The sequence below is a fragment of the Sinocyclocheilus rhinocerous genome, unplaced genomic scaffold, assembly GCF_001515625.1.
Source record: "Sinocyclocheilus rhinocerous isolate Xijiao unplaced genomic scaffold, SAMN03320098_v1.1 scaffold594, whole genome shotgun sequence".
Classification (NCBI taxonomy): domain Eukaryota; kingdom Metazoa; phylum Chordata; class Actinopteri; order Cypriniformes; family Cyprinidae; genus Sinocyclocheilus; species Sinocyclocheilus rhinocerous.
In genome coordinates, this window is record NW_015645059.1 from 294,908 (window position 1) to 319,688 (window position 24,781).

A 24,781-nucleotide genomic window follows, 5' to 3' on the forward strand; every position below is an offset into this window, starting at 1 on the left:
TATATATATATATATATATATATACACACACATACACACACACACACACGTGTTATACCAACATCACCTCTACAAAACGTTAACTCGTCAAGGTATATTTTTTCTTTATTTAATATTTTGTTAGGTTTGTCATATTAAATACTCAACCCTGTTACCATGTTTTTGTACAGTAAACAAACTTAGTAGAAACATCAGAGTTAAATTATTTTCTAAAAAACACCTAAAAGTGTCATGACCCTGAGCACATTTTATTTATAGGCATGGCTATATCCCAACAAATCTATTTATGTAGCAGTATTAACCCGGGATGGCACAATGCAATTTAATGAACATTTATTAAATAAGAGATCCAATGCAATGTCTAAAATCTACAATAATGCACTTTTTAAATCACATTTTCCAAATGAAAAAGGCGCCCATTGGTGGATTGATCCACAAGACTTCCCAGCAGAAAAACAACAACAGCAGAAGCAGTAGCACAGAGACATTACCAGCAGGAAGATGTCCAGCTTTGGTCTCGATTTTCTCTTTGGGCGGCGATGACATGGCTGCTGTCAAGCGCTTCTTCCAAAGAGTTGCTTCGTTATCTTCAAAATAAAAACAACCCTTCAGTTTCCTGGCTGAAAAATAACGCACACTTCTGTCGACTTCGTCAACGTGGCCTTTTCCTGCCCATTGTTTGGCAACGGTGCGTGATGACGCCAGTGGTCGGCTCCAACCAATAGGAGCGTTTATTGAGAAAGGACGTTCCTCCTCTTTACTATGGAAAGTCTAATGGAACATACGAGGAGAATCAGAAAATACAAACCTGCATTCATTTGTAGAGGAGCCGTGTAGCTTTTATTAATAAATGCATACTAGCCCAAACAGGTGATAGAGAGAGGGAAGAAAATGCCTTTGTTTTTATATTTAAAAAATGATTGATAAATCATCAGCATAATTTAATTAAAATTATTTATGGTAACATTACTCACATGAGATGAGGTCCCCGGTCGATGCACTCTTTTTCATACCTGAAAATCATTAACTCTGGGCCATTCTGAACCCCCGGTAAAAGGAATCCTTCACGTTTCACACTGCTCATAATTTAATCCTCCTGGATATTCATAAAATGACGTTCATATTTACGGCGTTTAGTGTCAAACTGTCAGCGATTGGATGACCGCGGCACGTGACCTCTTTACGTAAAGGCTCTAAACATTCACATATTTTAATTAAATATTCCTGAGAACAAGTTTTCCAGGATGGACTTCTCGGACTATAAAGGTAAGAATGAAACGGTCTCTTTTTAAACTCCAATTAATGCGTTTTCTGTCACCATTATTTGACTTGTTTTGTCGCTGAAGCTGCTGTTAAAACCAAGCGGCAACCTCCCGCTCTCTCTCGTGAAGCCAACAAGGAAGTGACTTAAACTGTAATTCATCAACTGGGCCTACTTTGAGCTTCAAAAACCTCGTCAGGAACCTACGGGTGACGTCACGGACACTACGTCCATGTTTTTACAGAGTCTATGGTTAAAACGCGCGGGTTTCTGTGTGACTTTGCCAAACACGTGATTAAGGATCGTCGGGAATGGGTGTCTGTAAGATTCTAGCCGTAACATTCTAACTTCGTTTCTCTCTGTTCAAGTTGTATCGAAGTGGGGTTTAATAACCCGCTTCTAAATTACAAGTGTGAAACGTTCCTTACCCGGGGTTAAAAGCGGGGTTTAGAACGAAGAAACCCGGTTAAGCGCAGTGTGAAAATCCTGTGTTAAATTTTATTAAGGCTAAAATTTGTAACTCTAGCAGACATAATAATAGGGAATCTTATCAAACAATTATGTCTGGGAAAAAATTTGTCAAGAACTCCCGACAGTGCTGGTGCTTATATCACTACAGCTGGTAGACCTATTGCATTATATTAGATGATGCAAAGCTGCAATTAAGAGAGAGAAAGAAACATTATTTTAATAATCAGAAATACAGTGAATGTGATTTTAATGGTAAGTTACGTTTACACTATGAGGAAAGGGAATCATGTCAGTTTTACACAAGCACACAACACAAGGGGTTCCTCTCATTAAACGTTTTGGAATGCATATAGCCTTTTTGAGATCATTGTCCTATATATTTTATATTAACCCCTGTGTTATTGTGTGCAGAATCATATAGATGATATATCAAAGGGGTCAGAGTTTGGCCCAAGGCTATTCAAGTCTAAAGCTGCGATGCAAAGTTTTCTCAGTATCAGTAAATCAAGTTTTGTTCTTCACAAGTGCATAAATCAGTTGTTCGATATATAAATCTGAGGTGTTTGCCCTTATCTATAGCACTCTCTGTGGCAGATGTTGAGCTGCATTGATGAATTTACACTGAGGTGAATCATGACCACTAGAGGGGAGACTAATGCTTTAATAAATGACAGGAGTCTTCATTTTGAAACAAGCCACACAAGCAAGCCTTATGGAATGGCACTTTTTAAAGCAGCTGATAAAATAATGCAAACAGCCATAACTGCATACGAATCAATATATGATCAAATATTTTGGAGCAGAAGTGTCCATTATTGCTAGGTGAAGTATCCAATCATTAAAGGATATACATCAGTGACCACAGAAAACAAGAGAGTCGTATAGTGCAAGACAATCAAACCATTATGGTTTTAGGACCTACAGGAGCTGCTGATCTGAGCCTGACAGAGGCAGTATTTGATTGTTAATCACTCACAGGTTGAAGAGCTGTATTGTGCAGAGAAATTTGTGCCAGTAATGTCTGGCTCTGTCAATAAGCACTATGACGTTCACATTGGATGTATCATGAGAGACTGATGAGAGCTTTATGTAACCTTTAGCTTGCATGCTCTAATAACCATACTGTTCTGATTATTATTGAGGACTTTTAAAGATTGAGTTTCTTTGTGACAACCTATCAAGAAATGTCCTCATACTGTATAATTTCACCCCCTCCTCATTTTCAGGACATATTAAGCACATTTCCCCCACAATTCTTATTACTGTAATGTCTGGTAATTTTAGTATTTTTAAGTAATTATTATTACTGTAATAGTCATTGTTGTTTTTTGACAGTAAAACAATTGCTTTGCTATTATTGAAAAAAAAAAAAAAAAAAAAAAATATTTTCATGGTTCATATTAAAGATAGAATAAAATAAAATTCATAATTCATAAAACATATTTTTTTTTACATAAATATAATTGTATGTTTATAAAAAATAAAGTATAATTGTAGCATTTGTTGAAGTGCATTTAATGTTTATTTTAGTATTTACATTTTTATGTAAAAATTGCAAATACATTGAAAAAATTGGTGTAGAAGCAATTTTCACTTAGAAATTGCTAGTACATTTTACAGATGATTATAAAGAAATGGCAAGACACATTGAATTAAACATAACTGAAATATTTCCTTGTAAAACAAGGAATTCAATAATAGTTTTATTTACAACTTCCGAAAAATGTCACAATGTACAGCTGTTTTACTGCAATACAGTAAAACAATGACTATTATAAAAATCATGATCAAATTTAATCTTAATTTCATGTTATTAGATTAAGATTGTATTTTACATTACAGTAATGACAACTGTGGAGAATGAGCTTAATTGTTCTGAAAATGGTTACAATGCAAATCATTATAATAGCAGACTTTTTGGGGGTGTCCTGAACTCCTTTTGATATTCCCTTGTACATGAAAAAGAAACTATTGGTCATTTTGTTGGGAAATTACTGATTTAATCAGGTCTGGCACAAAAAATGTAGCGTCTGACATTCACGGATGCCTATTAAACCCTGTTCAGTCTGTCCAGACTCTAGAATGAATCCTGACGAAAATTCATTTTCCCTTCATGAATAATTTCATCTGCAGTGGGCTGATGATCCTTTTATTTAACTTTTGTCCACACAGAAATTGATTTTGTGCCAAATCTGTATTTTGGACTCTAATTCATGGATGTGTCAACAGTATGGAAGAGAGATGTGTTTCGAGTTCTTGCCGTATTTGCCCTGGTGTAAAATGAATCACATTGTTCAATTGAAGACCTATTTTCATGCCACATTAGATTATAATCCCACAGCGTGAGGCGGCGCACACTGAAAATGAAACTTTGGTACATATTGAACACTTAATCATCGCATGGGTTCAGGGGAAATAGAGCTATTCTGCACACCCTCTGAATTTAATTTTACAACTTCACAGAGCCGAGGGGATGAGACGGCGAGGGTCTGACACACTGAGTGTTGCATTGAAATATTTCAACCTGTGAGTCAGAAACACTTACAGGTTACTGTAACGGAGACAAGCAGTCTACAATTGCAAACATTCAGACTAATATATCCCAGAATTCAAGTCTGCAAATAATGTTAATCTAACATGATTGACTTGATAATGTTTGTAAGTCTAGACTCACAAATCTAATAATGGACTCCAGATGAGGAGACGTTTGTTTTATGATATGCAAGACTGAAGCCAAAAAATGCAATTTTTCTATCCCGCAGTACTTTGCTTGTCAGTGAGGGTCCTGATACACTCTGAAAAATAAAGGCTCAGAAGGTTTTTTTTTTTTTGCAGCGATGCCATAGAAGAACCTTTTTTGGTTCCCCAAAGAACCTTTCAGTCAACAGCTCTTAAATGAACCATTTTGAAGGACATTTAAAAAATCTAAAGAACCTTTTTCCAGTATAAAGAAACTTTTCTGCATTTGAAAGGTTCTCTGGATGTTTAAGGTTAGGACCATCGATGCCAATAAAAAACCTTTATTTAATAAGCATACAGATTGCACAATACTTTAAAATAAAGGTTTCAAAAGGGGGATTAAAGAACCTTTTGTGCAATGGAAGGTATGTTAAAGTTTCTTTGTGGAACCAGATGCTAATAAATAACCCTTATTTTTAAGGGTTTATTACATACAATATTTCTTCTGCCATTATACACTACCGTTCAAAGGGGGTCAGTTAAGATTTTGAAAGAATTAATACATGTATTCACCAAGAACACATTAAATGGATCAAAAGTGACAGTAAAAACAAAAGTTTCCTATTTCAAATAAATGCTATTCTTTTGAACTTTCTATTCATCAAAGAATCCTGAAAAAGATACGAATGATCAGGGTTTCCATAAAAATATTAAGCAACACAACCATTTTCACAATTAATAACAATATTAATGTTTCTTGAGCACCAAATCAGCATATTAAACTGATTTCTATAGGATCATGTGAGACTGAAGATTGGAGACATGGCTGCTGCAAATTCAGCTTTGCCATCACAGGAATAAATGAATTTTTAAATATATAGAAAAAAAGTTGCAATGTTTTGCACTGTAATAATATTTCACAGTATTACTGTGTTTACTGTATTTTTAATCAAATCATTGCAGCCTTGGCCATTAAAACCATTAAAAATCATACTTAACCCAAACTTAAGAACTGAAGTGTATGGATAATATTCAGTGATCAATAAATTTCATTGACTTTTCCGACATTCCCAGTCAACTCATGTGTACTTGCTTGTAAGGAATCATTTTATTACAGATCGCTGAGATAGTTTTCCAGTTGTATGTCAGGAAAAAAAAAAAAAAAGATTTCAACAAGGACACTTACTAGTGTACAAATGTCTCCAATAAGACCCTCAGCGGACAGGCTGATGTTATCACGATCGCTCGAGGGCAAGTTTTACTCCAGCTACTATATCTAGCTGATGCAATATTACAGAGCAGAGCAAAAATGAGAAAAATATGTGGCTTTTCCCTGACTTTTACTTCGGAATCCGTTTTAAAATTCCCTTGCATTGCCATGACCATCAGGACCCTCATTCTTGTGCCACAGACCAAAACACACATCTCGTTTCTGTCTCTCCTGTGCTGGATGGAGGAACTCTGTCCCTGAAAGCAGAGAAGTAATGACAATACTCATACTGACAGGAAATGAGCAGATAGAGTCCGTCTCAAAGGGCTAAATTTATGGTGCCTGTTACTTAATCCCCATAATGCCTCGCCAGGCATGAGCCGCCACATCCTCCTTCTCTAAGAGGAGAATCCATCCTGTGTACTTATTTATTTCCTCTCCCGCGACAGGTAATAACAGGTACAGGCCCTCTCTTCACTTCTGTGTGCCCATGTGCGAATTGTTGGGTTGCCAAAATCGGCGCAAGAGACCCCTGTTGTACATCATGTAAAGCCTGCTGGGGACGTAATGCTCTGAAACTGTGCTCTCCGCTGAGCTATGGATTATGGTTAGGATTCAAAGCCAGCATCTTTTGCTTCTGTTTTCCTGTTTCCTAGGGAACGCTCCGTAGTCTCTTTCATCACGATGATAGAACATTCAGATGGCTGTGGATCTGACAATACCGCACCCGGCTGGAAGTGGCGGAAGAGCGGATCAATAAAAGGAATTGTGGGTATCTGGCCAGAGGTTCTTTGTAATCCTACTTGGTGAGTCTCCAAATGTTTAAAAGACATATACAATGCTATTATGAATATATAAAACACATAATACCATTAACCTAATACAAAACCACATTAATGTGGACCATTTAGGCTTGCAGAAATGTTATGGTTTAAAGGGGAGGAGGGGGGTGACATTATTAATGAAGTGACTTGACAACAACAGTTCTCGGTTTCCTGTTTATACACAAAAAAACTCATAAACAGTCATAAGCGGTTGGCATGGCAATGAACAAAGGATACTTACACGTGAAAATATTCTACATTGTTTTAGATAACCCGCTGCATTTTGGTTGAACTTATCCTTTAAGTGTGTTCATGAATAATTATTTTTTTAATAAATTTTTGTCCAAATAAATAAATAATAAATAAAACACAAATAAATTAGAATCAAACTGTCCTACATTATTGGCCACCTTTAAATTGTCAGGAGCAGGGCCGGAGTGGGACTCATTTTCAGCCCTGGAGTTTAATGCCAGACCGGCCCACTTCGTAGTTTTTTTTTTTCTGGCCTTTTTAGTGCCGCCTTTGCGCTTTCTTTTATACATTTTTTATCTATTATTTTTTGCTCGCATATCTCCAACAATGACTTTTTTTGTTTTGAGCAAGGTTCTGCTGTCAGGGGAGTCAAAAGATAATTACGTCATCATTGCCAATTAACATAAGAAATGGAAAATAAGGGACAATTGTGATTCTTTCTCTTATTCTTTAAGAAAATTGTGTTTATTCTTGTAGAAAATAAGTGTTTATTCTTTAAGAAAATAAGGGACAGAATAAGGGACGTTCCAAATATTTGTACTGTACCATAATGTAGGCCTAAGTCTGCCTGCAGTTAAAAAGTTCTCAGAAATAATCACAATTGTTTTGCTTAACCTATTTATGTACAATTATTCTAAAAATAATTTTAAATGTCATACAAAAAATGTCATCGGCCTGAGTAAATTGTACCATTATAGAATTGTGACTTCACTGCGAGAAAATAAATAAAAAGAGTGGGGCTGCTATGAGTGCAGGAACAGAGCCTAGGAACAGTTCAACCCAGTGGCATGACAACACCGGCCCTCGCGGCCAAAAAACAGACCGGCCCACCGGGAATCCTCCCGGTGCTCCTGATTAGCCAATCCGGGCCTGGTCAGGAGTGACAACTAGTGTTGGAGTAACTAGTTACATGTAATGGAATTACATAATTTAATTACAAAATAAACTGTAATCTGTTAAGTTACTGAGAAAAATTGTGTAATTAAATTATGGTTACTTATGAAACTGTTAAAGATTACAAAGGGGGTTACATCTGAATATTTTCACACACACACACACAGATATGATTGAGCTCTTTCCCAAATTACATTGACTGCTCTAAAATATGAGACACCAGTGTTTGAGTTTAAGACACAGAATAGGGCACATGCTTATTTAATAACTTGCTTGTTTTATTTCCTATGTGGTTTTATGTATATGCTTTATTTTTTTAAGATTAGCTGTTTCTTGTCATAGTAATGCAAACATTTTATTTCAAAAACAGCATCATAGGCCTAGCTATTAAACTATGTCTTATGATTTAAAATCTGTATTTAAACTCAGAACGATCTTTAAGTAAAAAGAGGAGCTAAAGTCTGATGTTGTGGCAGCTGTGCTTTAATTTGAAATGATTATAATCTTAATTTAAGTGATGAAGGATTTTGAAAGTCTGACCGTAATCAGTGTTGAGGACTACTGTGAGGTTAACCCTGCCTGCTTTAAATGTTTCAAAATGATTAACAGTTGAAAAAACATTTGTTAGAAATTTAGAAAAGTAATCAAATGTAATCAGTTACATTATTTTAATAAAGTAATTGATATTACACTACTTATTACATTTTAAATAGGGAAACTTGTAATCTGCAACCTATTAGGCCTACATTTCCACAGTAACCTTCCCAACACTGGTGACAAGCATTTAATCTGGCCCTCTTCGTTTAGGAGTCACACTTGCCTCCTTCGCGGGCAAAAGTGACCGAAGCCTTGAAATGTAACTTTTTTTTTTCCCCCAGGAAAATCAATGTAATATATTTTTGTTCAATAATATTTTTTTATTATTATTTATGATTTTGAGGGAATTTTATGATACTATGCAATATTTATACAATTTTAATGAGCTATTTTCTCCATTAGAATTAATATATCTTTTTTATTTCTTTATTTATTTACTATTTTTTAAATGCAATATTTCACATCAAAATAGAGTGATGGCATTTAAAATCCATTTTTTGTAGTGAGAATTGGGCCATCTGGAGGCATTAAAAAATCAAAACTTTTGTAAAAGGCTTTTGGATTGCTGTTGTTTTTTAGACATAATTTCTTCATTTTTTTTAGGTTTTGCATTTAGATATATGTCTAGACATTCTAAAAGACTACTTTTTGTCAAGGTTTAGATATTTTTGGTTAGATAAGTATCAGGTTTTACATTATGATTACAGTCAAACATTAAAATCTTGTTAGAAAGGGAACACAGAAAGCATTTTTGTTACTCAGTATTTGATAATTAAAAAATATAACAAAATAAGGAATGGATAGTGATAATTCAAAACACTTTATACAAACATTTTGTAACTGATATTTTATTCAATGTAATTCCATAAATGTTAATAAAACTTCAGAACAGAAATGAATTTTTTTTCGTATTTCCCATTCATGTACTAGGTCATTGTTGTCCGCGAAGAAGTGTGACTATTTTTTTTTGACCCTTTAACATATCCGAATTAAGTCCATGATTTTTTGTGTGTGTTCAGATTGCTAATGTGACAAAAGTCACCAAGTGTCATCTCATTCCGATGAAGCGAAGATTTTAAAAATTTCAAAATATAATTTTTTTTATAAAGAGGGCCAGAAGGTTAAATACAGGAGTGAATCCCCAAATTATTATTATTTTTTTGCGTATGGAACAGAACTCGCTCTCGAAACTGCGATGACTATAGTAGCCTAACCATAGCAGCATTCTGGCGTCATGTTTTTGGTATCCGCTACTTTTAACTATATAATATTACAGCGACCAAAGTTATGTTTTGCGATTTTAACTAAACCACAGTTTACAGAGCCATCGTGTTTTAAGTTTGGATGGTTGCTATTGTAGAGTGAGCTCAGTTACGAAAAGCATCGCTTATTAAGCGTCTTTGGGCTTGGCTCATAAAGCGATTAATTTCATGGAGATAATAAAGTAGGCACGTGCAGGTTGCGATATTTTGGTATGTTGTTTATTTCCAAGATAAAACACTTTTGGTTTATTTAAGTTTATTATAGGCTTGTTCTTATTCTTTTTTTATAGCAAGATTTGGCAACACTTGAGTCAAGACGTACCTCCTTCGCTGTGATTTCTTGCACCACAACTCTGATACACATTTAAATACGTCATTAAAAACTAATTGTTCAGTTCGGTTCTGTACACAGAGCATGGATTTCTGCAAATGTGGTTGTCACTACCTGCATTTTTCAGAAGTCAATTCGGTTGTAGAATGTGGTTGTCACTTCCTTACTAAAGTGAATTACTGAACTGTGTGTGTACAAAAAGCACTAAGAAGTGAATTGACAACCGAATTTAGCTGCAGCGTGTACATGGCCATTGTGTGGCGAAACTTACTCCATAGCCACCTAGTGTCCAAGCAGTGTAAATGCGGCGGTGTAACTGCAGAATAAATGCAGAATTGTTCGGATGTGAAAATGATTTCGTGGCATATCTACTGGACATAAGAAAACGTCTCCAAATCACAAAGAGTAATTTATTGTCCTGACATCAGAACATCATCCAAATCCAGTGTGATTATTTTAGTAGCTTGGTAACAACACAACTGGGACCAGGTCAACATTTCAAGTTTCATTTTCTCTTTTCTCTGTTGGAATCAGTACATGAAGGTAAACAGAATCGTTTTTCTTTTTTTGTACAAGTCTTTTCTGGTTTGTTGCTTTCAGTGACACTGACATCAACAAATAAAAATTATATAGATCTATATTTATATTTATATATTTATCATTCTCTATTAACATCTCAGTGTAGCAGTTCATCATCTCTGGTCAAGTCAAACAGAAGAAGCCACCTGTCAGAAACAAAGCCTCTCATAGCAAACACTGATCGACATACAGCACACACTCAACTAACATTGAGAGACAGGGGATTTTTGTACATCTTTGGAGGGAATTAAGCTCGCAAAGTTACGTTTTGCCCTCCTGGTAGTATTCCAGTGTTTTCTAGATGTCGCTTAATTCCAGTAAAACACACTTATGAACAAAAAACGCAGGTACAAATCGAAGAAGTAACTAACTGAAAAACTTAAAAATGTCTCCAGTGCTTATTGAAGAGATTTTAAAATTTGGCACAGTCACTTAGCACGGAAAACTGAGATCAAGGTCTAAAACAGACAGTTTTCCTGCAAATATGGATGACAAATAGCCGCATTTAGTTTTATTCAACACTGAGTCAAGAAAGAAAAAAGTGAAATTGAAAAAAGAATCTGTCAAAAATCTACATCTATTTTTGTAGGCAGTGAGAAAGCACTTGATCGACGAGGAGAGGAGAGTGGAACGATGCTCCGGTCTTCGTCTGCTTTTGTTTTAGTTGCCACAGACATTTTCACGTTTTCAGAACGAACGATACTGGCATTTACATCCTTGTTCTTCGAATGTAATTTTGGGGAAGGGACACTGAAGGTTAAACACATCTCTCAGAGGATTCTTTTTTTGTTTTTTTTTGTCTTTTTCTTGTACTGTAAAACAAATACCCAAAGCCATGGGAAGAACCGAGTGGTCTGTGTAATTACACAATGCACTTATGCATCTCTTTAATGTACACCAAATACTTTACATCGAATTAAAAAAGATCAAATAAAAATAGTGTGGGAAAATGTGTAAAGAAAAAGCTTTTGATCCACCGTGACGCCAAATAAATGAAAAGAAAGTTTTGAAAATAGTGAAAAGCTGTTCCCGTAGCTCGTTTTACAAACTTAATTTTCTTGTGCTTCCATACCTCACCTTCCTCTGCTATATATCAGTTTTTTTTCCTCTACACTTTTCAAATACCTTTCAATACAAACCCACTTTCTACTCCAAAGGTTAAGCTTTCGCTTCTCTTTAAAGTATGTGCTCTCTCTCATCTCATGCATTCTTTCTCTCTGTCAAGGCCTTCTTTTCTCTCTCGCTTTCTTTCTTTTTTTTTTTGCTCAACTCCGCTCATATTCGCCATGGAACCAGCTTAGACTAACAAAACTCGCTGAAAAAATGTTTTGTGATATGCATGCACATGCAGTTTCCCGGCCTCTACGTGCTCAAAGTCCTAAACCCAAGAGTCGGGGGATGCGGGGTAGTGACTCGTTTCGTAGTTGAGTTCGCTATAGGGCCGGGCGGCAGAGTAGAAGTCCACGTAATTCCCGGTGGACTTGAGTCCCAGGTGCATATTCAGATCGGTGGCGGGAGGTGGGCGATGGACCTGATCCTCAAAAAATGGCTCCTCAAAGTCCCTGGTGGAGTTTTGATAGATGGGGTACGCCTCGTAGTCATTGCGCGGTGGCTCCTGTGGTGCGGGCGGCACTGGGACCTGAGGTGAAAGAAGGATTTGTGAGTGAAGTTGATCAACTTCTCACATCTCAAATTTGGGAGGAAGAGGCAGCTGTTGTGCTCCCAAACACATTGATTTGGAGCCGATGTTCTTTTATATTGTACAAGGCTCAACAATAAGGATGGCCTAGTGCTTTATCATACATTATTTGATACTGTACACACATTACGCCTTGCAAACACAAACATTTAGTTTTCAGTGACAAATTCTCCTCGTCAACTTTTTAAACTCAGCTAGGTAAAATTATCTTTGAGTTTTTGCTGAAATTGCAACAATGACTTGTAATAGTCTTGGTAGCATCAGTAAAATTTGGTTGAAAATTACAAACCAATCAATAATGTTTGGCCCTGTATGTATTTATGAATTCACTGCTGTCAGAGTTTTTACAATACTCTATAATTTCCTGCTGTTATAGCAAAATGTCTTCGCAGAGAACACTTATAGGTGTCATGAAATGGAGAATCAAAATATTGCCAGTTTCAAAATTCAAAACTAACTAAACCATGAATTATTCTATACCCTTCTGAAAAGATTTGATTCAGATTTGAAATTTGGAAAATGGTGATGTCACAATTCTCCTCGAGACGCCCCTTAATCTGCATCATCATAAGCAATCCGAGGAATAAGACTGTCAAACTCAGACGTTGTTCTGTCAGTGGATGTAAAGAAACTGCACATCCCTTGCATAGCCTCCTAAAGATCTGAGCATTAGAAATGCATGACTTCAGTTTATTTTTAATGATGTGCCTGAGAGATAAAGTTTTCATTTGTTCTTCACATTTCACAACGGACTGTTTTATGAATTATTCTAAACATGCTGCTGGTGTTGTTCTGAATTCTGACCCCCCACCAGATTGTTTTTTATTATGGATATGGTGCAGTGAATTTAGCCAATCGCAGCAGTGGGCATTTACATCTGTATCTGCGAGAGGTAACGCCCCTTGAAATTGAGTGTTTTTCACAGAGAGTGAAATGAGGAGGGAAAATGATTATTTTTTACAAATATTGGACTTTTTTGGGTGCAAAAACTAACCTTGAGAAGCATAATACAAAAATCTGAAACTGCATTTCATGACCCATTTAATATTTCATGAAAACAATATGCAGACATTCTGCCTAACATCTCCTTTTGTGGAAGCAAGCCAGGTGAGTTTGGAACAACACAAGGTGAGTAAATGATCACGAACATTTCATTTTTGAGTGATCTAACCCTTTAAATTCACATTATTCTGTCCATTCAGAGCTGCTTTCGATAACAGAGAGATTTGAAGCAGAAAATGAGATGTTACTAATTGAAAAAGATTCAGAGCTGAATGCTCTCCAGCTACAGAAAGGAAAGATCCATGTGGAAGCCAGGCTTATCAGTACCCAGCCTCCTCGCAGCTGCTCGTCTGGGAAAGCATTTCTGTCGACTGACTCAACATACGGTGTGGTTCGGAAGTGTGCCAGGGACATCTGGCAAACTTTATCCATATGAAATCTGAAAATTTACCATGATGAACCTTGTCAGTAGAAGTAATATGTCTTCTATATGGCCAAAGTGCCTAGCACTTGGAAGCATATAGTTGCGATTCATTAGCATAGCATGACGGCTCACAAAGTCAAATAAACAACATCTGACAGGTCTATACAAGAACGAATAGATCTTCAGCCTTTTGTTTGCCAACACAGTTCTGGATTGGTAGATAGACAGCTGCCTTGTGTTGAAAACATTCGCTAATGACTTATCCCAACATAGCCGCATATCAGTTGTAGTAAACGTAAACGGTGTCTGATTTTCGCAAGGATTTCCACAATTGGAGACATATTTCTCATGCAGCCTTGGAACTGCAGTCCCTGTTTGACCCTGGTTTGTTAAGTCGTCTCAGGCTGATTCATTGCTCACCTGGTTGTGTTTGATCTCGTCATTTGAAGTCTCGTACGAGTTCCGGAACAATGTGGATGTTCCACAGGAGGTTTGAACTGCGGGATGAAAGGGAGAGTGTGAATGTGCAGAGAATGTTTTTTTTTTTAAATAAATCAAGCATTAAACAACTGTGAAAAATTCTGGAAATTGTACTTATTGAGAGTGAAACAAATCCATCCTTTCATAAGATACTCTGGCAGGGCTGTAGCAAGGAACTCTGGGCTCTATTTCAACCAAATGTGAGTCAGGGATAAAAAGCTTGATGGACCGTAAACACACTTCATCCTAATAACACTTACATGTGGCCGGCCAAGAATTCAAACCCAGACAGTGTTGTTTTTTTCTCACATATATTAAAATACAACATTTCAGTATCAAACATATTTTGATTTGTATATTATGACACATTTTAATACACAATACATTAAATTAATAATGGATCTTAGATTAATCCTGCTAATAATGTTGTGCCCCCCCCCCCCTTAATATTTACAGTACAAATGAAAATTATTAATATAAATACAAATTAATGCATATTAATATTATCAATAAATACATACAATTCAAATATTAATATATTTTCATTATATAACTATATATCAACATTGATATAATTTATATGCACCAATATAACAATAAATACAAAATATTATATTAATTCATTATATTAATATTCTAATTCATGGACATAAAATCACTGTTATCTATGTTGCCTTATTTTTAATTTAAGCAAAATTATTGTAAATATTCAAGTTCACATTCTCTTGTGTAAAACTTCACCATTCATGAAAACATCCATGGTGAATTATTTTTCAACTGCTGCTGCAGAATGTAGAGTTTAGACTTTGTTATGCTTATAATTTTTTTGTCCATTCAAAAGTAATTTTAAATAAAAAGCTCAGAAAACAGTGGAACTCACAGTTCTGTAAGTGGACACCTAGTTTACTTGCTGTTAAGTGCTTCAAATAAAACTCTGATCTTCCTCCTCCTGCTGAAGTTAGACCTACCTGCCATTGTGTCTTTTCTGGAAGTGTGCTCTCCTTTGTTTCCATGGTAACTGGCGTTGGTTCCAGTGGAGTCGTAGTCGCTCTTCCTGTCCTTGAGGCTGATCATCTCTCTGGGTGAGGCGGGGGCGCTGGCTGCAATTCAAATCATCACACAAACCTTCTTACTGAGCATCTGGAGACACACTGGCCTGATTTTACACTTTGTAGCTTTTTCTCTTTTTTATTTAGATATTGTTCTGTCTGCCATCTTTATGTCGGTGTAACCAACTTTGAATTTGTAGTTCTTTGCTCTTTTTTCAGTTTCTGTTTATTTTGTCCAATTGTCTCTCTCCATTTCTTACTGTCTCTGTTCATCATTTCCTGCCTGTACGAGGCTGGACATGCAGAGATGTGCATCATTACTCATTATTAGTGCTGTTTAGCATGACAGCATGAAGGATGTTTCCAACAGGTCCTGTAACAGCCAGCTCCAATCTACCCAGCTCCACCAAGTCATAAAAAACAAGAAATCACACAAAGAATACCATATTTGTCCTTGAAGTGCCATCTTTTGGAAAAAAAAGTGTCAAGTCGTGACAGAAAAGTTACCATGTGACAAACACCACCTCTATGGAAGCAATTAGACCAGAGGAAATATTAGGGGTTATGGGTGGTTTCTATGATCAGTGCTGGGTAGTAACTACTTACATGTGATCTGGATTTAACATTTAAATCTATAAACCATAGGGATGGTAAGATTCACCGATTCGCATCGGTGAACATGTCACCATTTTTCTCAGTAAATATATTTCTAAAGGTGCTGTTGACATGACATTTTCACCAGATGTCGGTAACAACCCAAGTAATCAATACATACAAAGAAAACAAAACAAATATGTTCAGAAATTGTGTTATGTGTAATTAAATGGAATGACACAGGGAAAAAGTATTGAACACGCTTACTGAAATATATTTAATACTTCGTACAAAAGCCTTTGTTGGTAATGACAGCTTCAAGGCGCCTCCTGCATGGAGAAACTAGTCGCATGCATTGCTCAGGTGTGATTTTGGCCCATTCTTCCACACAAACAGTCTTCAAATCTTGAAGGTTCTGTGGGCCTCTTCTATGAACTCTGATCTTTACTTATTTCCATAGATTTTCTATTGATTTCAAGTCAGATGATTGGCTGGGCCATTATAGCAGCTTAATTTTCTTTCTCTGAAACCAATTAAGAGTTTCCTTGGCTGTGTGTTTGGGATCAGTCTTGCTGAAATGTCCACCTCATTTCATCTTCATCATCCTGGTAGATGGCAACAGATTTTTATCAAGAATGTCAATTATATGAATTTTGCCAGTGCCGTATGCTGAAAAACAGCCCCACGCCATGATGTTCCCACCTCCAAACTTCACTGCTGGTTTGGTGTTTTTGGGGTGATGTGCAGTGCCATTTGACCTCCAAACATGGTGTGTATTATGGCATCCAAAGAGTTCAATTTTGGTCTCATCTGACCAGACTATATTCTCCCAGTATTTTACAGGCTTGTCTAAATGTTGTGCAGCAAACTTTAAACCAGCTTCAACATGATTTTTCTTCAGCAAAGGAGTCTTGTATGGTGAGTGTGCATACAAGCCACGGCGGTTAAGTGCATTACTTCTACCTACTAATTCCAGTTCTTTCTGAAGCTCTCCACAAGTGGTCCTTGGCTGTTGGACAACTCTTCTGATAATTCTTTTTACTCCTCTGTCAGAAATCTTGCGAGGAGCACCTGGTCGTGGCTGGTTTATGGTGAAATGATGTTCTTTCCACTTCCGGATTATGGACCCAACAGTGCTTACTGGAACATTCAGAAGTTTGGAAATCCTTCTGTAACCAATGCCATCAGTATGGTTTGCAACAATAAAGTTGCGAAGATCTTCAGAGAGCTCTTTGCTTTTACCCATCATGAGATGTTTCTTGTGTGACACCTTGGTAATGAGAAACATTTTTATAGGCCACCAGTTGGGACTGAATCAGCTAATATTATTTCCACTGACAAGGGGCAGGATTGCTTTCTAATTATTGTTCTAATTATTGATAGATTTCAGCTGGTGTCTTGGCTTTCTATGCCTTTTTGCACCTCCCTTTCTTCATGTGTTCATTCCATTTTATTACACAGCTTAATTTCTGAAATTAGTTGTTTTGTTTTCTTTGTATGTATAGATTACTTGAGTTGTTACCGACATCTGGTGAATATTTCATGTCAACAGCACCTTTAGTGTATATTTACTGAGAAACATGGTGACGTGTTCAATACTTATTTTACCCGCTGTATTTATATATAATTATTAGTAGATGCACTATACTTTTATTATTTAGAAAGTGCTGCTACGTGAATATGACGTATTACAACACTACGGAGACCGAGGAGTGTCCTGAGAGTCACATAGAATATAGATTAACATGGCTGTCTGTCTGAACCAAAGAAATAAAGCAAATTATCTGTACAATACTGAATTGCATAGCATCATATTTTTTTTCCATTGCATCATATTGCTTTGAATCGCATTGTGTTGAATCGAATCGAAATCAGATTGCACTGCATCGTAATTGGGGTGAATCATATCACATCGGTAGTTGCGTCATATGTATCTTTAATGTATCGTATCGTTGGCTATGTATCGAGATGCGTATCGCATCGGCCTCAGTTCTAGAGACAAACATCCCTAATAAATATTATGTCAAAAGTAATCTAAAAGTAGACAGAATACATTAACTAAAATGAGTAATCTTGATAACATTACTGACTACACTTTTTAACGTAATTTGTAATCAGTAACAGATTACAATTTGTAAGTAATCTACCCAGCACTGGCTATGGCGCTGCTAAGCAGTGTTCTGTGTTATTGTTAGAAAGCTGCTATATGCTGGAGAGCCACAGTCTTGCAGACTTCAGCTCCAACCCTAATCAAACACACCAGAACAAGATAATCAAGGTCTAAGGGTTACTAAAAAGCAGCAGGCAAGGAAGTTTTTATCAAGGATGGAGCAAAACTCCTCAGGACTAAAATTTACAGATTTATGAATGAAACATTCGTTTTAAATTCTTAATGGTCTACTGACATTTGTTATGACATCCGCTTCAAACATTACAATGATAATGATAACATTTGTTAACTCTACAGTAAGTAAATCCACTTCACCAGCTCTTAACACTAGAACTGCCAGGGGTCGCTGTATACCTAAAAGCAGTGTTGGGGGTAACGCATTAAGCCTGTGTTATACTTTCCGCGTCCGCGAGTCCACTAGGGTCCGCTATGGTATGCGTGACATAAAAATTGAGCAAAAAAGGCTCCGTGCGGACATCCGCGTACCTCCCATTTTTTGTGACAGTAGGCTACTGCGCATGCGCAGGCTGTGTGAAGAAGCCCGTTGCTACTCGAACCTGTACAATCCGTCGATAAAACAATATAAAGACAGCCAGATGTGCAATAACTCTGGGCAATTCTTTGTTCACATGTATGTCAAAACAAAAATTAAATAATTAATCCAAATTTTGAACAATTATGAGTAACATTAGGATAAAACGTCTAAATATGATATATTGATCGCCGTCAGATGCTGAGCCGACAGGACGCTTTACTTATCTCCCCACCCTCAGACACATCATCGCTCATGGCATTCAGTGCTTATAGCCTACCTCTTCAGCATTCATAAATCGCCTTCTTTTACTCATTTTGTGTTTATTTATGAAACTGATAACCGCTAATTCAGTGAGAGAAAGGCATTGCCTAGCAATGTACTATGTTAAAACATAAGCGGCACGAAAATGACAGCGCGAACATACAGGCATTATATAGCGGGTAAATTTGACCCGCGCTGGCGTTTATAGGTATAAATGCCCTGTTTTTCGATCTGGTTTTATCTAAACAGTTTTTAACAACAGGGGATTGTAAATCACACAATTTTAGTAAAAGTCAGTGACTGGGAGACTTGAATGTTATATTAAAAATCTTTTATGTACGTTTTAAAAACAAAATTTACCCCGTACAGGTACACAGTATACAGAGCTACCGCAAAAACGGAAGTTCAAACATAAAATTTGAATGATGGCTGAGCACTTGTTTCTCTGGCACATAAGGTCTATACATTTGCTAGAGTGTTCTGAGTGGTTGCAAGGTGGGTAGCTCCACCCCCTGTGAAATCTCATTGGTCTAACTTCTGTTTCTTATAACTGTTCTTTAAACATCAATACATTCTGATTGGCTGTGATTGTGTCACACCCCTTTGTGTGGACTGACAAATTGCTTATTTTTGGAAATGTCTTAGACTTTGGAAATGCTATTAATGTACAAAAGTTAATTACAATACAGCACAAGTCCTTCTCCATTATTTCATGCAGATCTATTATAAAAGCTGATATCTTGTATTATCTAAACCAGGGGTGCCCAAACCTGGTTCTGGAGATCTACTTACCTGCAGAATTCAGTTCCAACCCTGATCCAACACACCTGTTTATAATTATCAAGTGCTCCTGAATATCTTAATTAGCTGGTTGTGTTTTATCAGGGTTGGAGCTGAACTTTGCAGGAAGGTAGATCTTCAAGAACAGGATGGGGTGCCCCTAATCTAAACTGTATCACTTGATGTAGGCCTATAATCGAACTATCTGACCTGATTTCTCCCTCTGTCCATGAACTCTGAGTTTTGTCCTAGCCACTTCAAAACAGCTGTAAGAAGGTCACAGAGATCAGGAGAGAGTCTTCCCTCTGTGCCTAAAAATCCCTTCCAGCCTCAATGCTCTAACCGGATCAGCGCCACTCCCCCTCCGGCCCTCCTACAGCCCGGTCTGATCGAGCCTGGATCCCTGGATAGTGGGCAGCGGCACTATCTCCAAAGCACACAGCTACCCGAGGGCTCACGGGCACGGAAGACCTCTTTGGCCATCATAGAAGGATTTAGACACGCGCTCGCACACATACCTATTACTGATTAGCCCTGACCACGAAACATATACACACGCTCTTTTATACACACACTCCAGTAAAACACATAATAGCTTTGAGCACCACTCTACCCACAATGGCCAAGAGAAACATTAGCATGCTAATTATTTCAAACCCATAATCAGATTATAACCGCAAGTGCTTTACCCTCCTCTAAACTGCCTCGATACGACTCCTAATCTAATCATTGCTCCTCAACAATGCATCATTTTGCAAAAATATGCACATAACTGATTATCGGTCTTAAATATCGAGGAGCTCCGGCGGTTACGGAGTCAACAAGTGATGAGACTCTCAAAGGTTCCTGTCATATTTCCATAAACCTCACGAATACAGATTCTCAGAAACACACAAAGCAGTTTCGCAGAAACTACTAATGCATTTAACTCAGTGTACAGTGCTTTCTGATTTGATTTTCTTCAGGTAAAGCTGCAACTCTACCGAAGAGTTGATGACCTTAATGGTAGAAAATGAAAACAATATTTTTCGAAGGACATATAGGAAAAATTGATATTGTGAAGAGATGTGCTACACAGCAGATCTTCGTGATTTAGCCGGATTTGGCGAAAGGGCTTTTGTGTCTGAGCTCCAATGGTATCAGGAGAGGAACACTCGACTATTGCTGAACTTGTGTGTATCTCCTTGCCTACAGCACTGAAAAGATTTGATTCTGTGAGAAATATGTCCTGATATACAAGCTAATACACACAACAACCATTATTGTCAATAAATTCCTCGTGAACAAAAGTAAATTCCTTAGAAACCTGATGACATTAACCATTTATTGTTGAAATCAAATGTCTGTGAACTATGTTATATAGGTTGTAAAAGGAAATTAGCAATCTGTATGTCTATAAAAACTCAGGTGTGAAGGCTAACTTTCAGTTTTCTCTCAAAAATGTTAAATTGTGACAATAAAATGCTCTTTCAGTCAGGGCTAACAGTTCAGTCTTAGCCACATCATAAGTTGTATTTGAAGTGATCTACAGATTGCTTCCTCACACTTTTGGGTCATTAAAGACACAACGTGTATTTGATATTTCTACCGAAAGGAATAGTTCACCCAAAAATGAAAATTTGCTGAAAATGTACTCACCCTCAGGCCATCCAAGATGTAGATGAGCTTGTTTGTTCATCAGAACAGTTTTAGAGAATTTTAGCTCACCGATGGATCCTCTGCAGTGAATGGGTGCCATCAGAACAAGAGTTCAAACAGCTGATTAAAAACATCACAGAAATCTACAAGTAATCCACACCACTCCAGTCCAGTCATTAATGTCCTGTGAAGAGAAAAGCTGCATGCTTGTAAAAAAAAAAATCAATCATTAAAACTTTAAACCATTGCTTCGGCTAAAATACGAGTCCTCTCCATAATATTGCTTTCTCCAGTGAAAGTCATCTTGTCTGAATCAGGAGAGAATTATGTACAGATCATGCAAAAGCAGTCCCAAACAGTTCTAATCAAATATGTCTGTGGACTTTGATGTGAGAGGACAAGAGGGGATGAACTTTTTCACTGTAAAAAACATTATAAGGGTTTATGGACTGGCATTTTTACCAGAAGTGATGATATAAAGTTAAAATTCCTTGATGGATTAAAAAAACCCCCCCAAAAAAACAGAGTTTTGCTTCACAAGATGTTAACTGATGGACTGGAGTCATGTGGATTACTTGTAGATTTCTGTGATGTTTTTATCAGTTGTTTGGACTCTCATTCTGACGGCACCCACTCATTGCAGAGGATCCATTAGATCCATATCTGTCCCGATAAAGAAACAAACTCAACTACATCTTGCATGGCCAAAGGGTGAATAAATTGTCATTTTTGAGTGAACTATTCCTTTAAACACCAGTTATGAACTCAATTGCACTTTATTAAAATGAACAAAGAGCTCTGAGTCCCCTGGCCTCAATGTGTCTCAGTAATACAGTAATAGCTGGCAACTCCATATCATGGCTGTTGTGTTGTTAGGGTCTGGCATTCCATAAAAGTATATCTGAAGGCCTTGTCTGATGGCATTAGAAGCATTACCTCCGTGCTTCATGATTAAATTATAAAAATGAGCAAAATGTGAGCAAAAACGTGTCAACCTTGCATTGAAGTTCATGCCAAAATCCTTAATGTGGATGTACTGACCAGACAAAGCTCCAACTTAAATGAGCAACTGCCTTAGAAACATTGATCTCTGTGTAATTTTAATGTGAGGTCTGCTGATATTAATATAAATGAGGAAAAAGACCAGCGATGCTTTGTCATTTTTGCAAATGAAAAGATTTACACTAAGGCATTTTGCATGGCTTTTTTTAGTTGAATTTATCTACTTTATAATTCTACATAAATATATTCACACATGCACCAAGCACAAAACCATAATCTTCTCTGCAAACTGTGTGATGAATGCTTTCATGATGTAAATTCAAAGATGAGCGCTTCCAGTGTATCAGTAGATTATAATGGGAGTGATTCACTTTTGATGTGTCACGACGCTCTGCTGGTGTCTGCTCTAACTATACGTTTACGGTTGCCAGTGTAGGATCTCTGTCTTCGCACGGGGTAACGTTGCAAAACTGAGTGCATTAATACAGAATTAGACTGTGTGCAGGTGCTGCAGGTTATATCAGCTAATTTTAAAATGGTGCCAAATGTGGCTCATCCAATCATAATTATAATCTATTATGGTTTTGATTTTATTTTTTACACAAGTGTTACATTATAAGTGAAGCTGTTTTTGATTTATGCATTTGTTATGAATAATCTTACATGTTGGTATGAGTCCATCAAGTTCCAATGAAAAAAGAAAGTAATAAAGCAAGAAAATAGGTACCTTTCATTTGTTAAATATTTAATTTAGCGAATCATTAAAAATGAAAAAAGCTAAATAAAATAAAAACTTAAAGTTGATTTATAGTAAAAATATATCACATACAATAGCATATTATATCAAATCATATGATTGCGTCTACTTGCCTAAAAAATAAAATCCTGTTTTGTGGCCCCTGAGCTTTTTCAAAGTTGAGTAGCTCTTAGCAATGGCATATTAAACAAGTTTAAATAATAATAAAAAAAAAAAAGTTGTAATTTTAATTCTTACATTTTTGAAAATTGAAATACTAAATAAATAAATACATTTCTTACCTTAAATTTGAAACTCCCGTGTTGCACCACTTTTTGCTACTTCAATTTGAAATAAAAAATGCATTAAACTCTTGTGCTATGCTTGTTTGTTCTTTTTTAAAAAAGCGGTTTCAGAAAAGTTGCCAGAACTTGGCAATAATGAGTACACAAATAAATATCTTTCCGCACAGTGAATACACGTCTCTAATGCTGCAACTAAATGGCAAGGTCGTGGTATTAGAAATAATTGCAGAGTTGTGAAGTGAATGAATTACAAAGTATTGCCAATTTTGCTGTATTATTTTGGCTTTGAGCTCACATGTATCTTAGGAAATGTTAATTGAGTAGCACAGGCGAGACTCTGCTGTCACATTCTGATGCTCTGAGCCAAAGAGCGCAGCTACTCTCCAGTACGCCTACAAGACCTTAGACACACCACTGTCTCTCTTTCCCCTACCTTCCTTCTCTCTGTCTAACTCTGAGTGCTTTGATCTCTGGCAAAAATCTACCGTTCACTGTTTTCATGACACACACTGGAGCTCAGACCATAGAGGAAAAGCCTGCAGACAACAGAACAGCATGAAACCAGCTGCAAGCCAGAGGACGACTGGAGACATCAGAGATTCAACTGAGAAAAACAAGCAGACAATAAATCAATTTATTCTAAAAAGCTGCAGAGAGCATGTTGAATCATGTGAGCACTGCTCTGCGCCATATTTCCTACACCGCTAGTCAACTGAATCTAGTGTCACGGCAAAATAAATTACATTTTACATGGGACGTGAGCTTGCAGCCTGAATTGAATGCAAAGATAACGCACCTTCCTGTCTGTGTATAAAAACAATGTGTTTAGTTTAATCCGATTAATGAACGAAATGACACTTATGACCTAAATCTTTTAATGAATCACCCCAAATTGGCCTAATGAATCCTTTACTGAATCCATGAATTAACTAATTATTTTCAGTCATGTTAAAATTAAACCAAACTCTATTTTGTGTAGTTAAGGTTTGTCACAATCAATATTGTTACTGACTGGTTCTGTTTTTTGGGGAATATTATTATTATTATTATATTTTTATTATAAAATATAAAATACAGTAAAAAAATAAAATATGGGTAAAATATGAAATTATATTATTATATTATATTGCTTTAGTTTAAAAAATATGATTCCTAATGCACACAAACTTCCCAGATTACTGAGTGCACTGCTGGTTACAGTGTTTACTTCCTTTCTATTTACGTATTTTAAAATATTTCTTTATTTGTGAAAAATACTGTAATAGAATTACAGAATCAAGAAGTTGTCACCTAAAGTATGTTTATTTTACACATTCATTTTTTTATCTAATTTTCAAATGATTTCAGATTTCCAAAATATTAATTAAATAAAAATTATATATTACATATATATCACTATTATATTACACACACATATATATATATATAGGCTTTATATCGATCATCGCAACCCTGCTTTCTAATCGGATATAAAACAATATCGGTCGACCACTAATATTACATCATGGAAAAAAAATTAAAAGTGCAAGATAACACTGGCTATATATTAACAGGGGTGTGAAGTAACGAATTACAAATACTCACGTTACAGTAATTAAGTAGTTTTTATCAGTAATTGTACTTTTTTTAGTAGTTTAAAAATTGTGTACTTTTACTTTTACTTGAGTACATTTTAAGTGATGTATCAGTACTTTTACTCCACTATTTTCCTCCGTTTGTGGTCGTTACATGCTTATTTTAATTTAA

General features: G+C 36.3%; 1 protein-coding gene and 1 pseudogene across 1 annotated transcript in view; both read right to left on the bottom strand.

The window, feature by feature from the left end:
- dap (death-associated protein) overlaps window positions 1-728 on the bottom strand; it is a 17,161-nt gene extending 16,433 nt beyond the window's left edge. Inside the window, exon 1 of the mRNA XM_016508435.1 lies at window positions 492-728. Coding sequence (XP_016363921.1) covers window positions 492-546 — 55 coding nt within the window. The 5' untranslated portion in view covers window positions 547-728. The remainder of the gene's footprint in view (window positions 1-491) is intronic.
- Window positions 729-9,630: 8,902 nt separating this feature from the next.
- Window positions 9,631-24,781, bottom strand: part of LOC107705231 (catenin delta-2-like) — a 371,673-nt pseudogene continuing 356,522 nt past the window's right edge.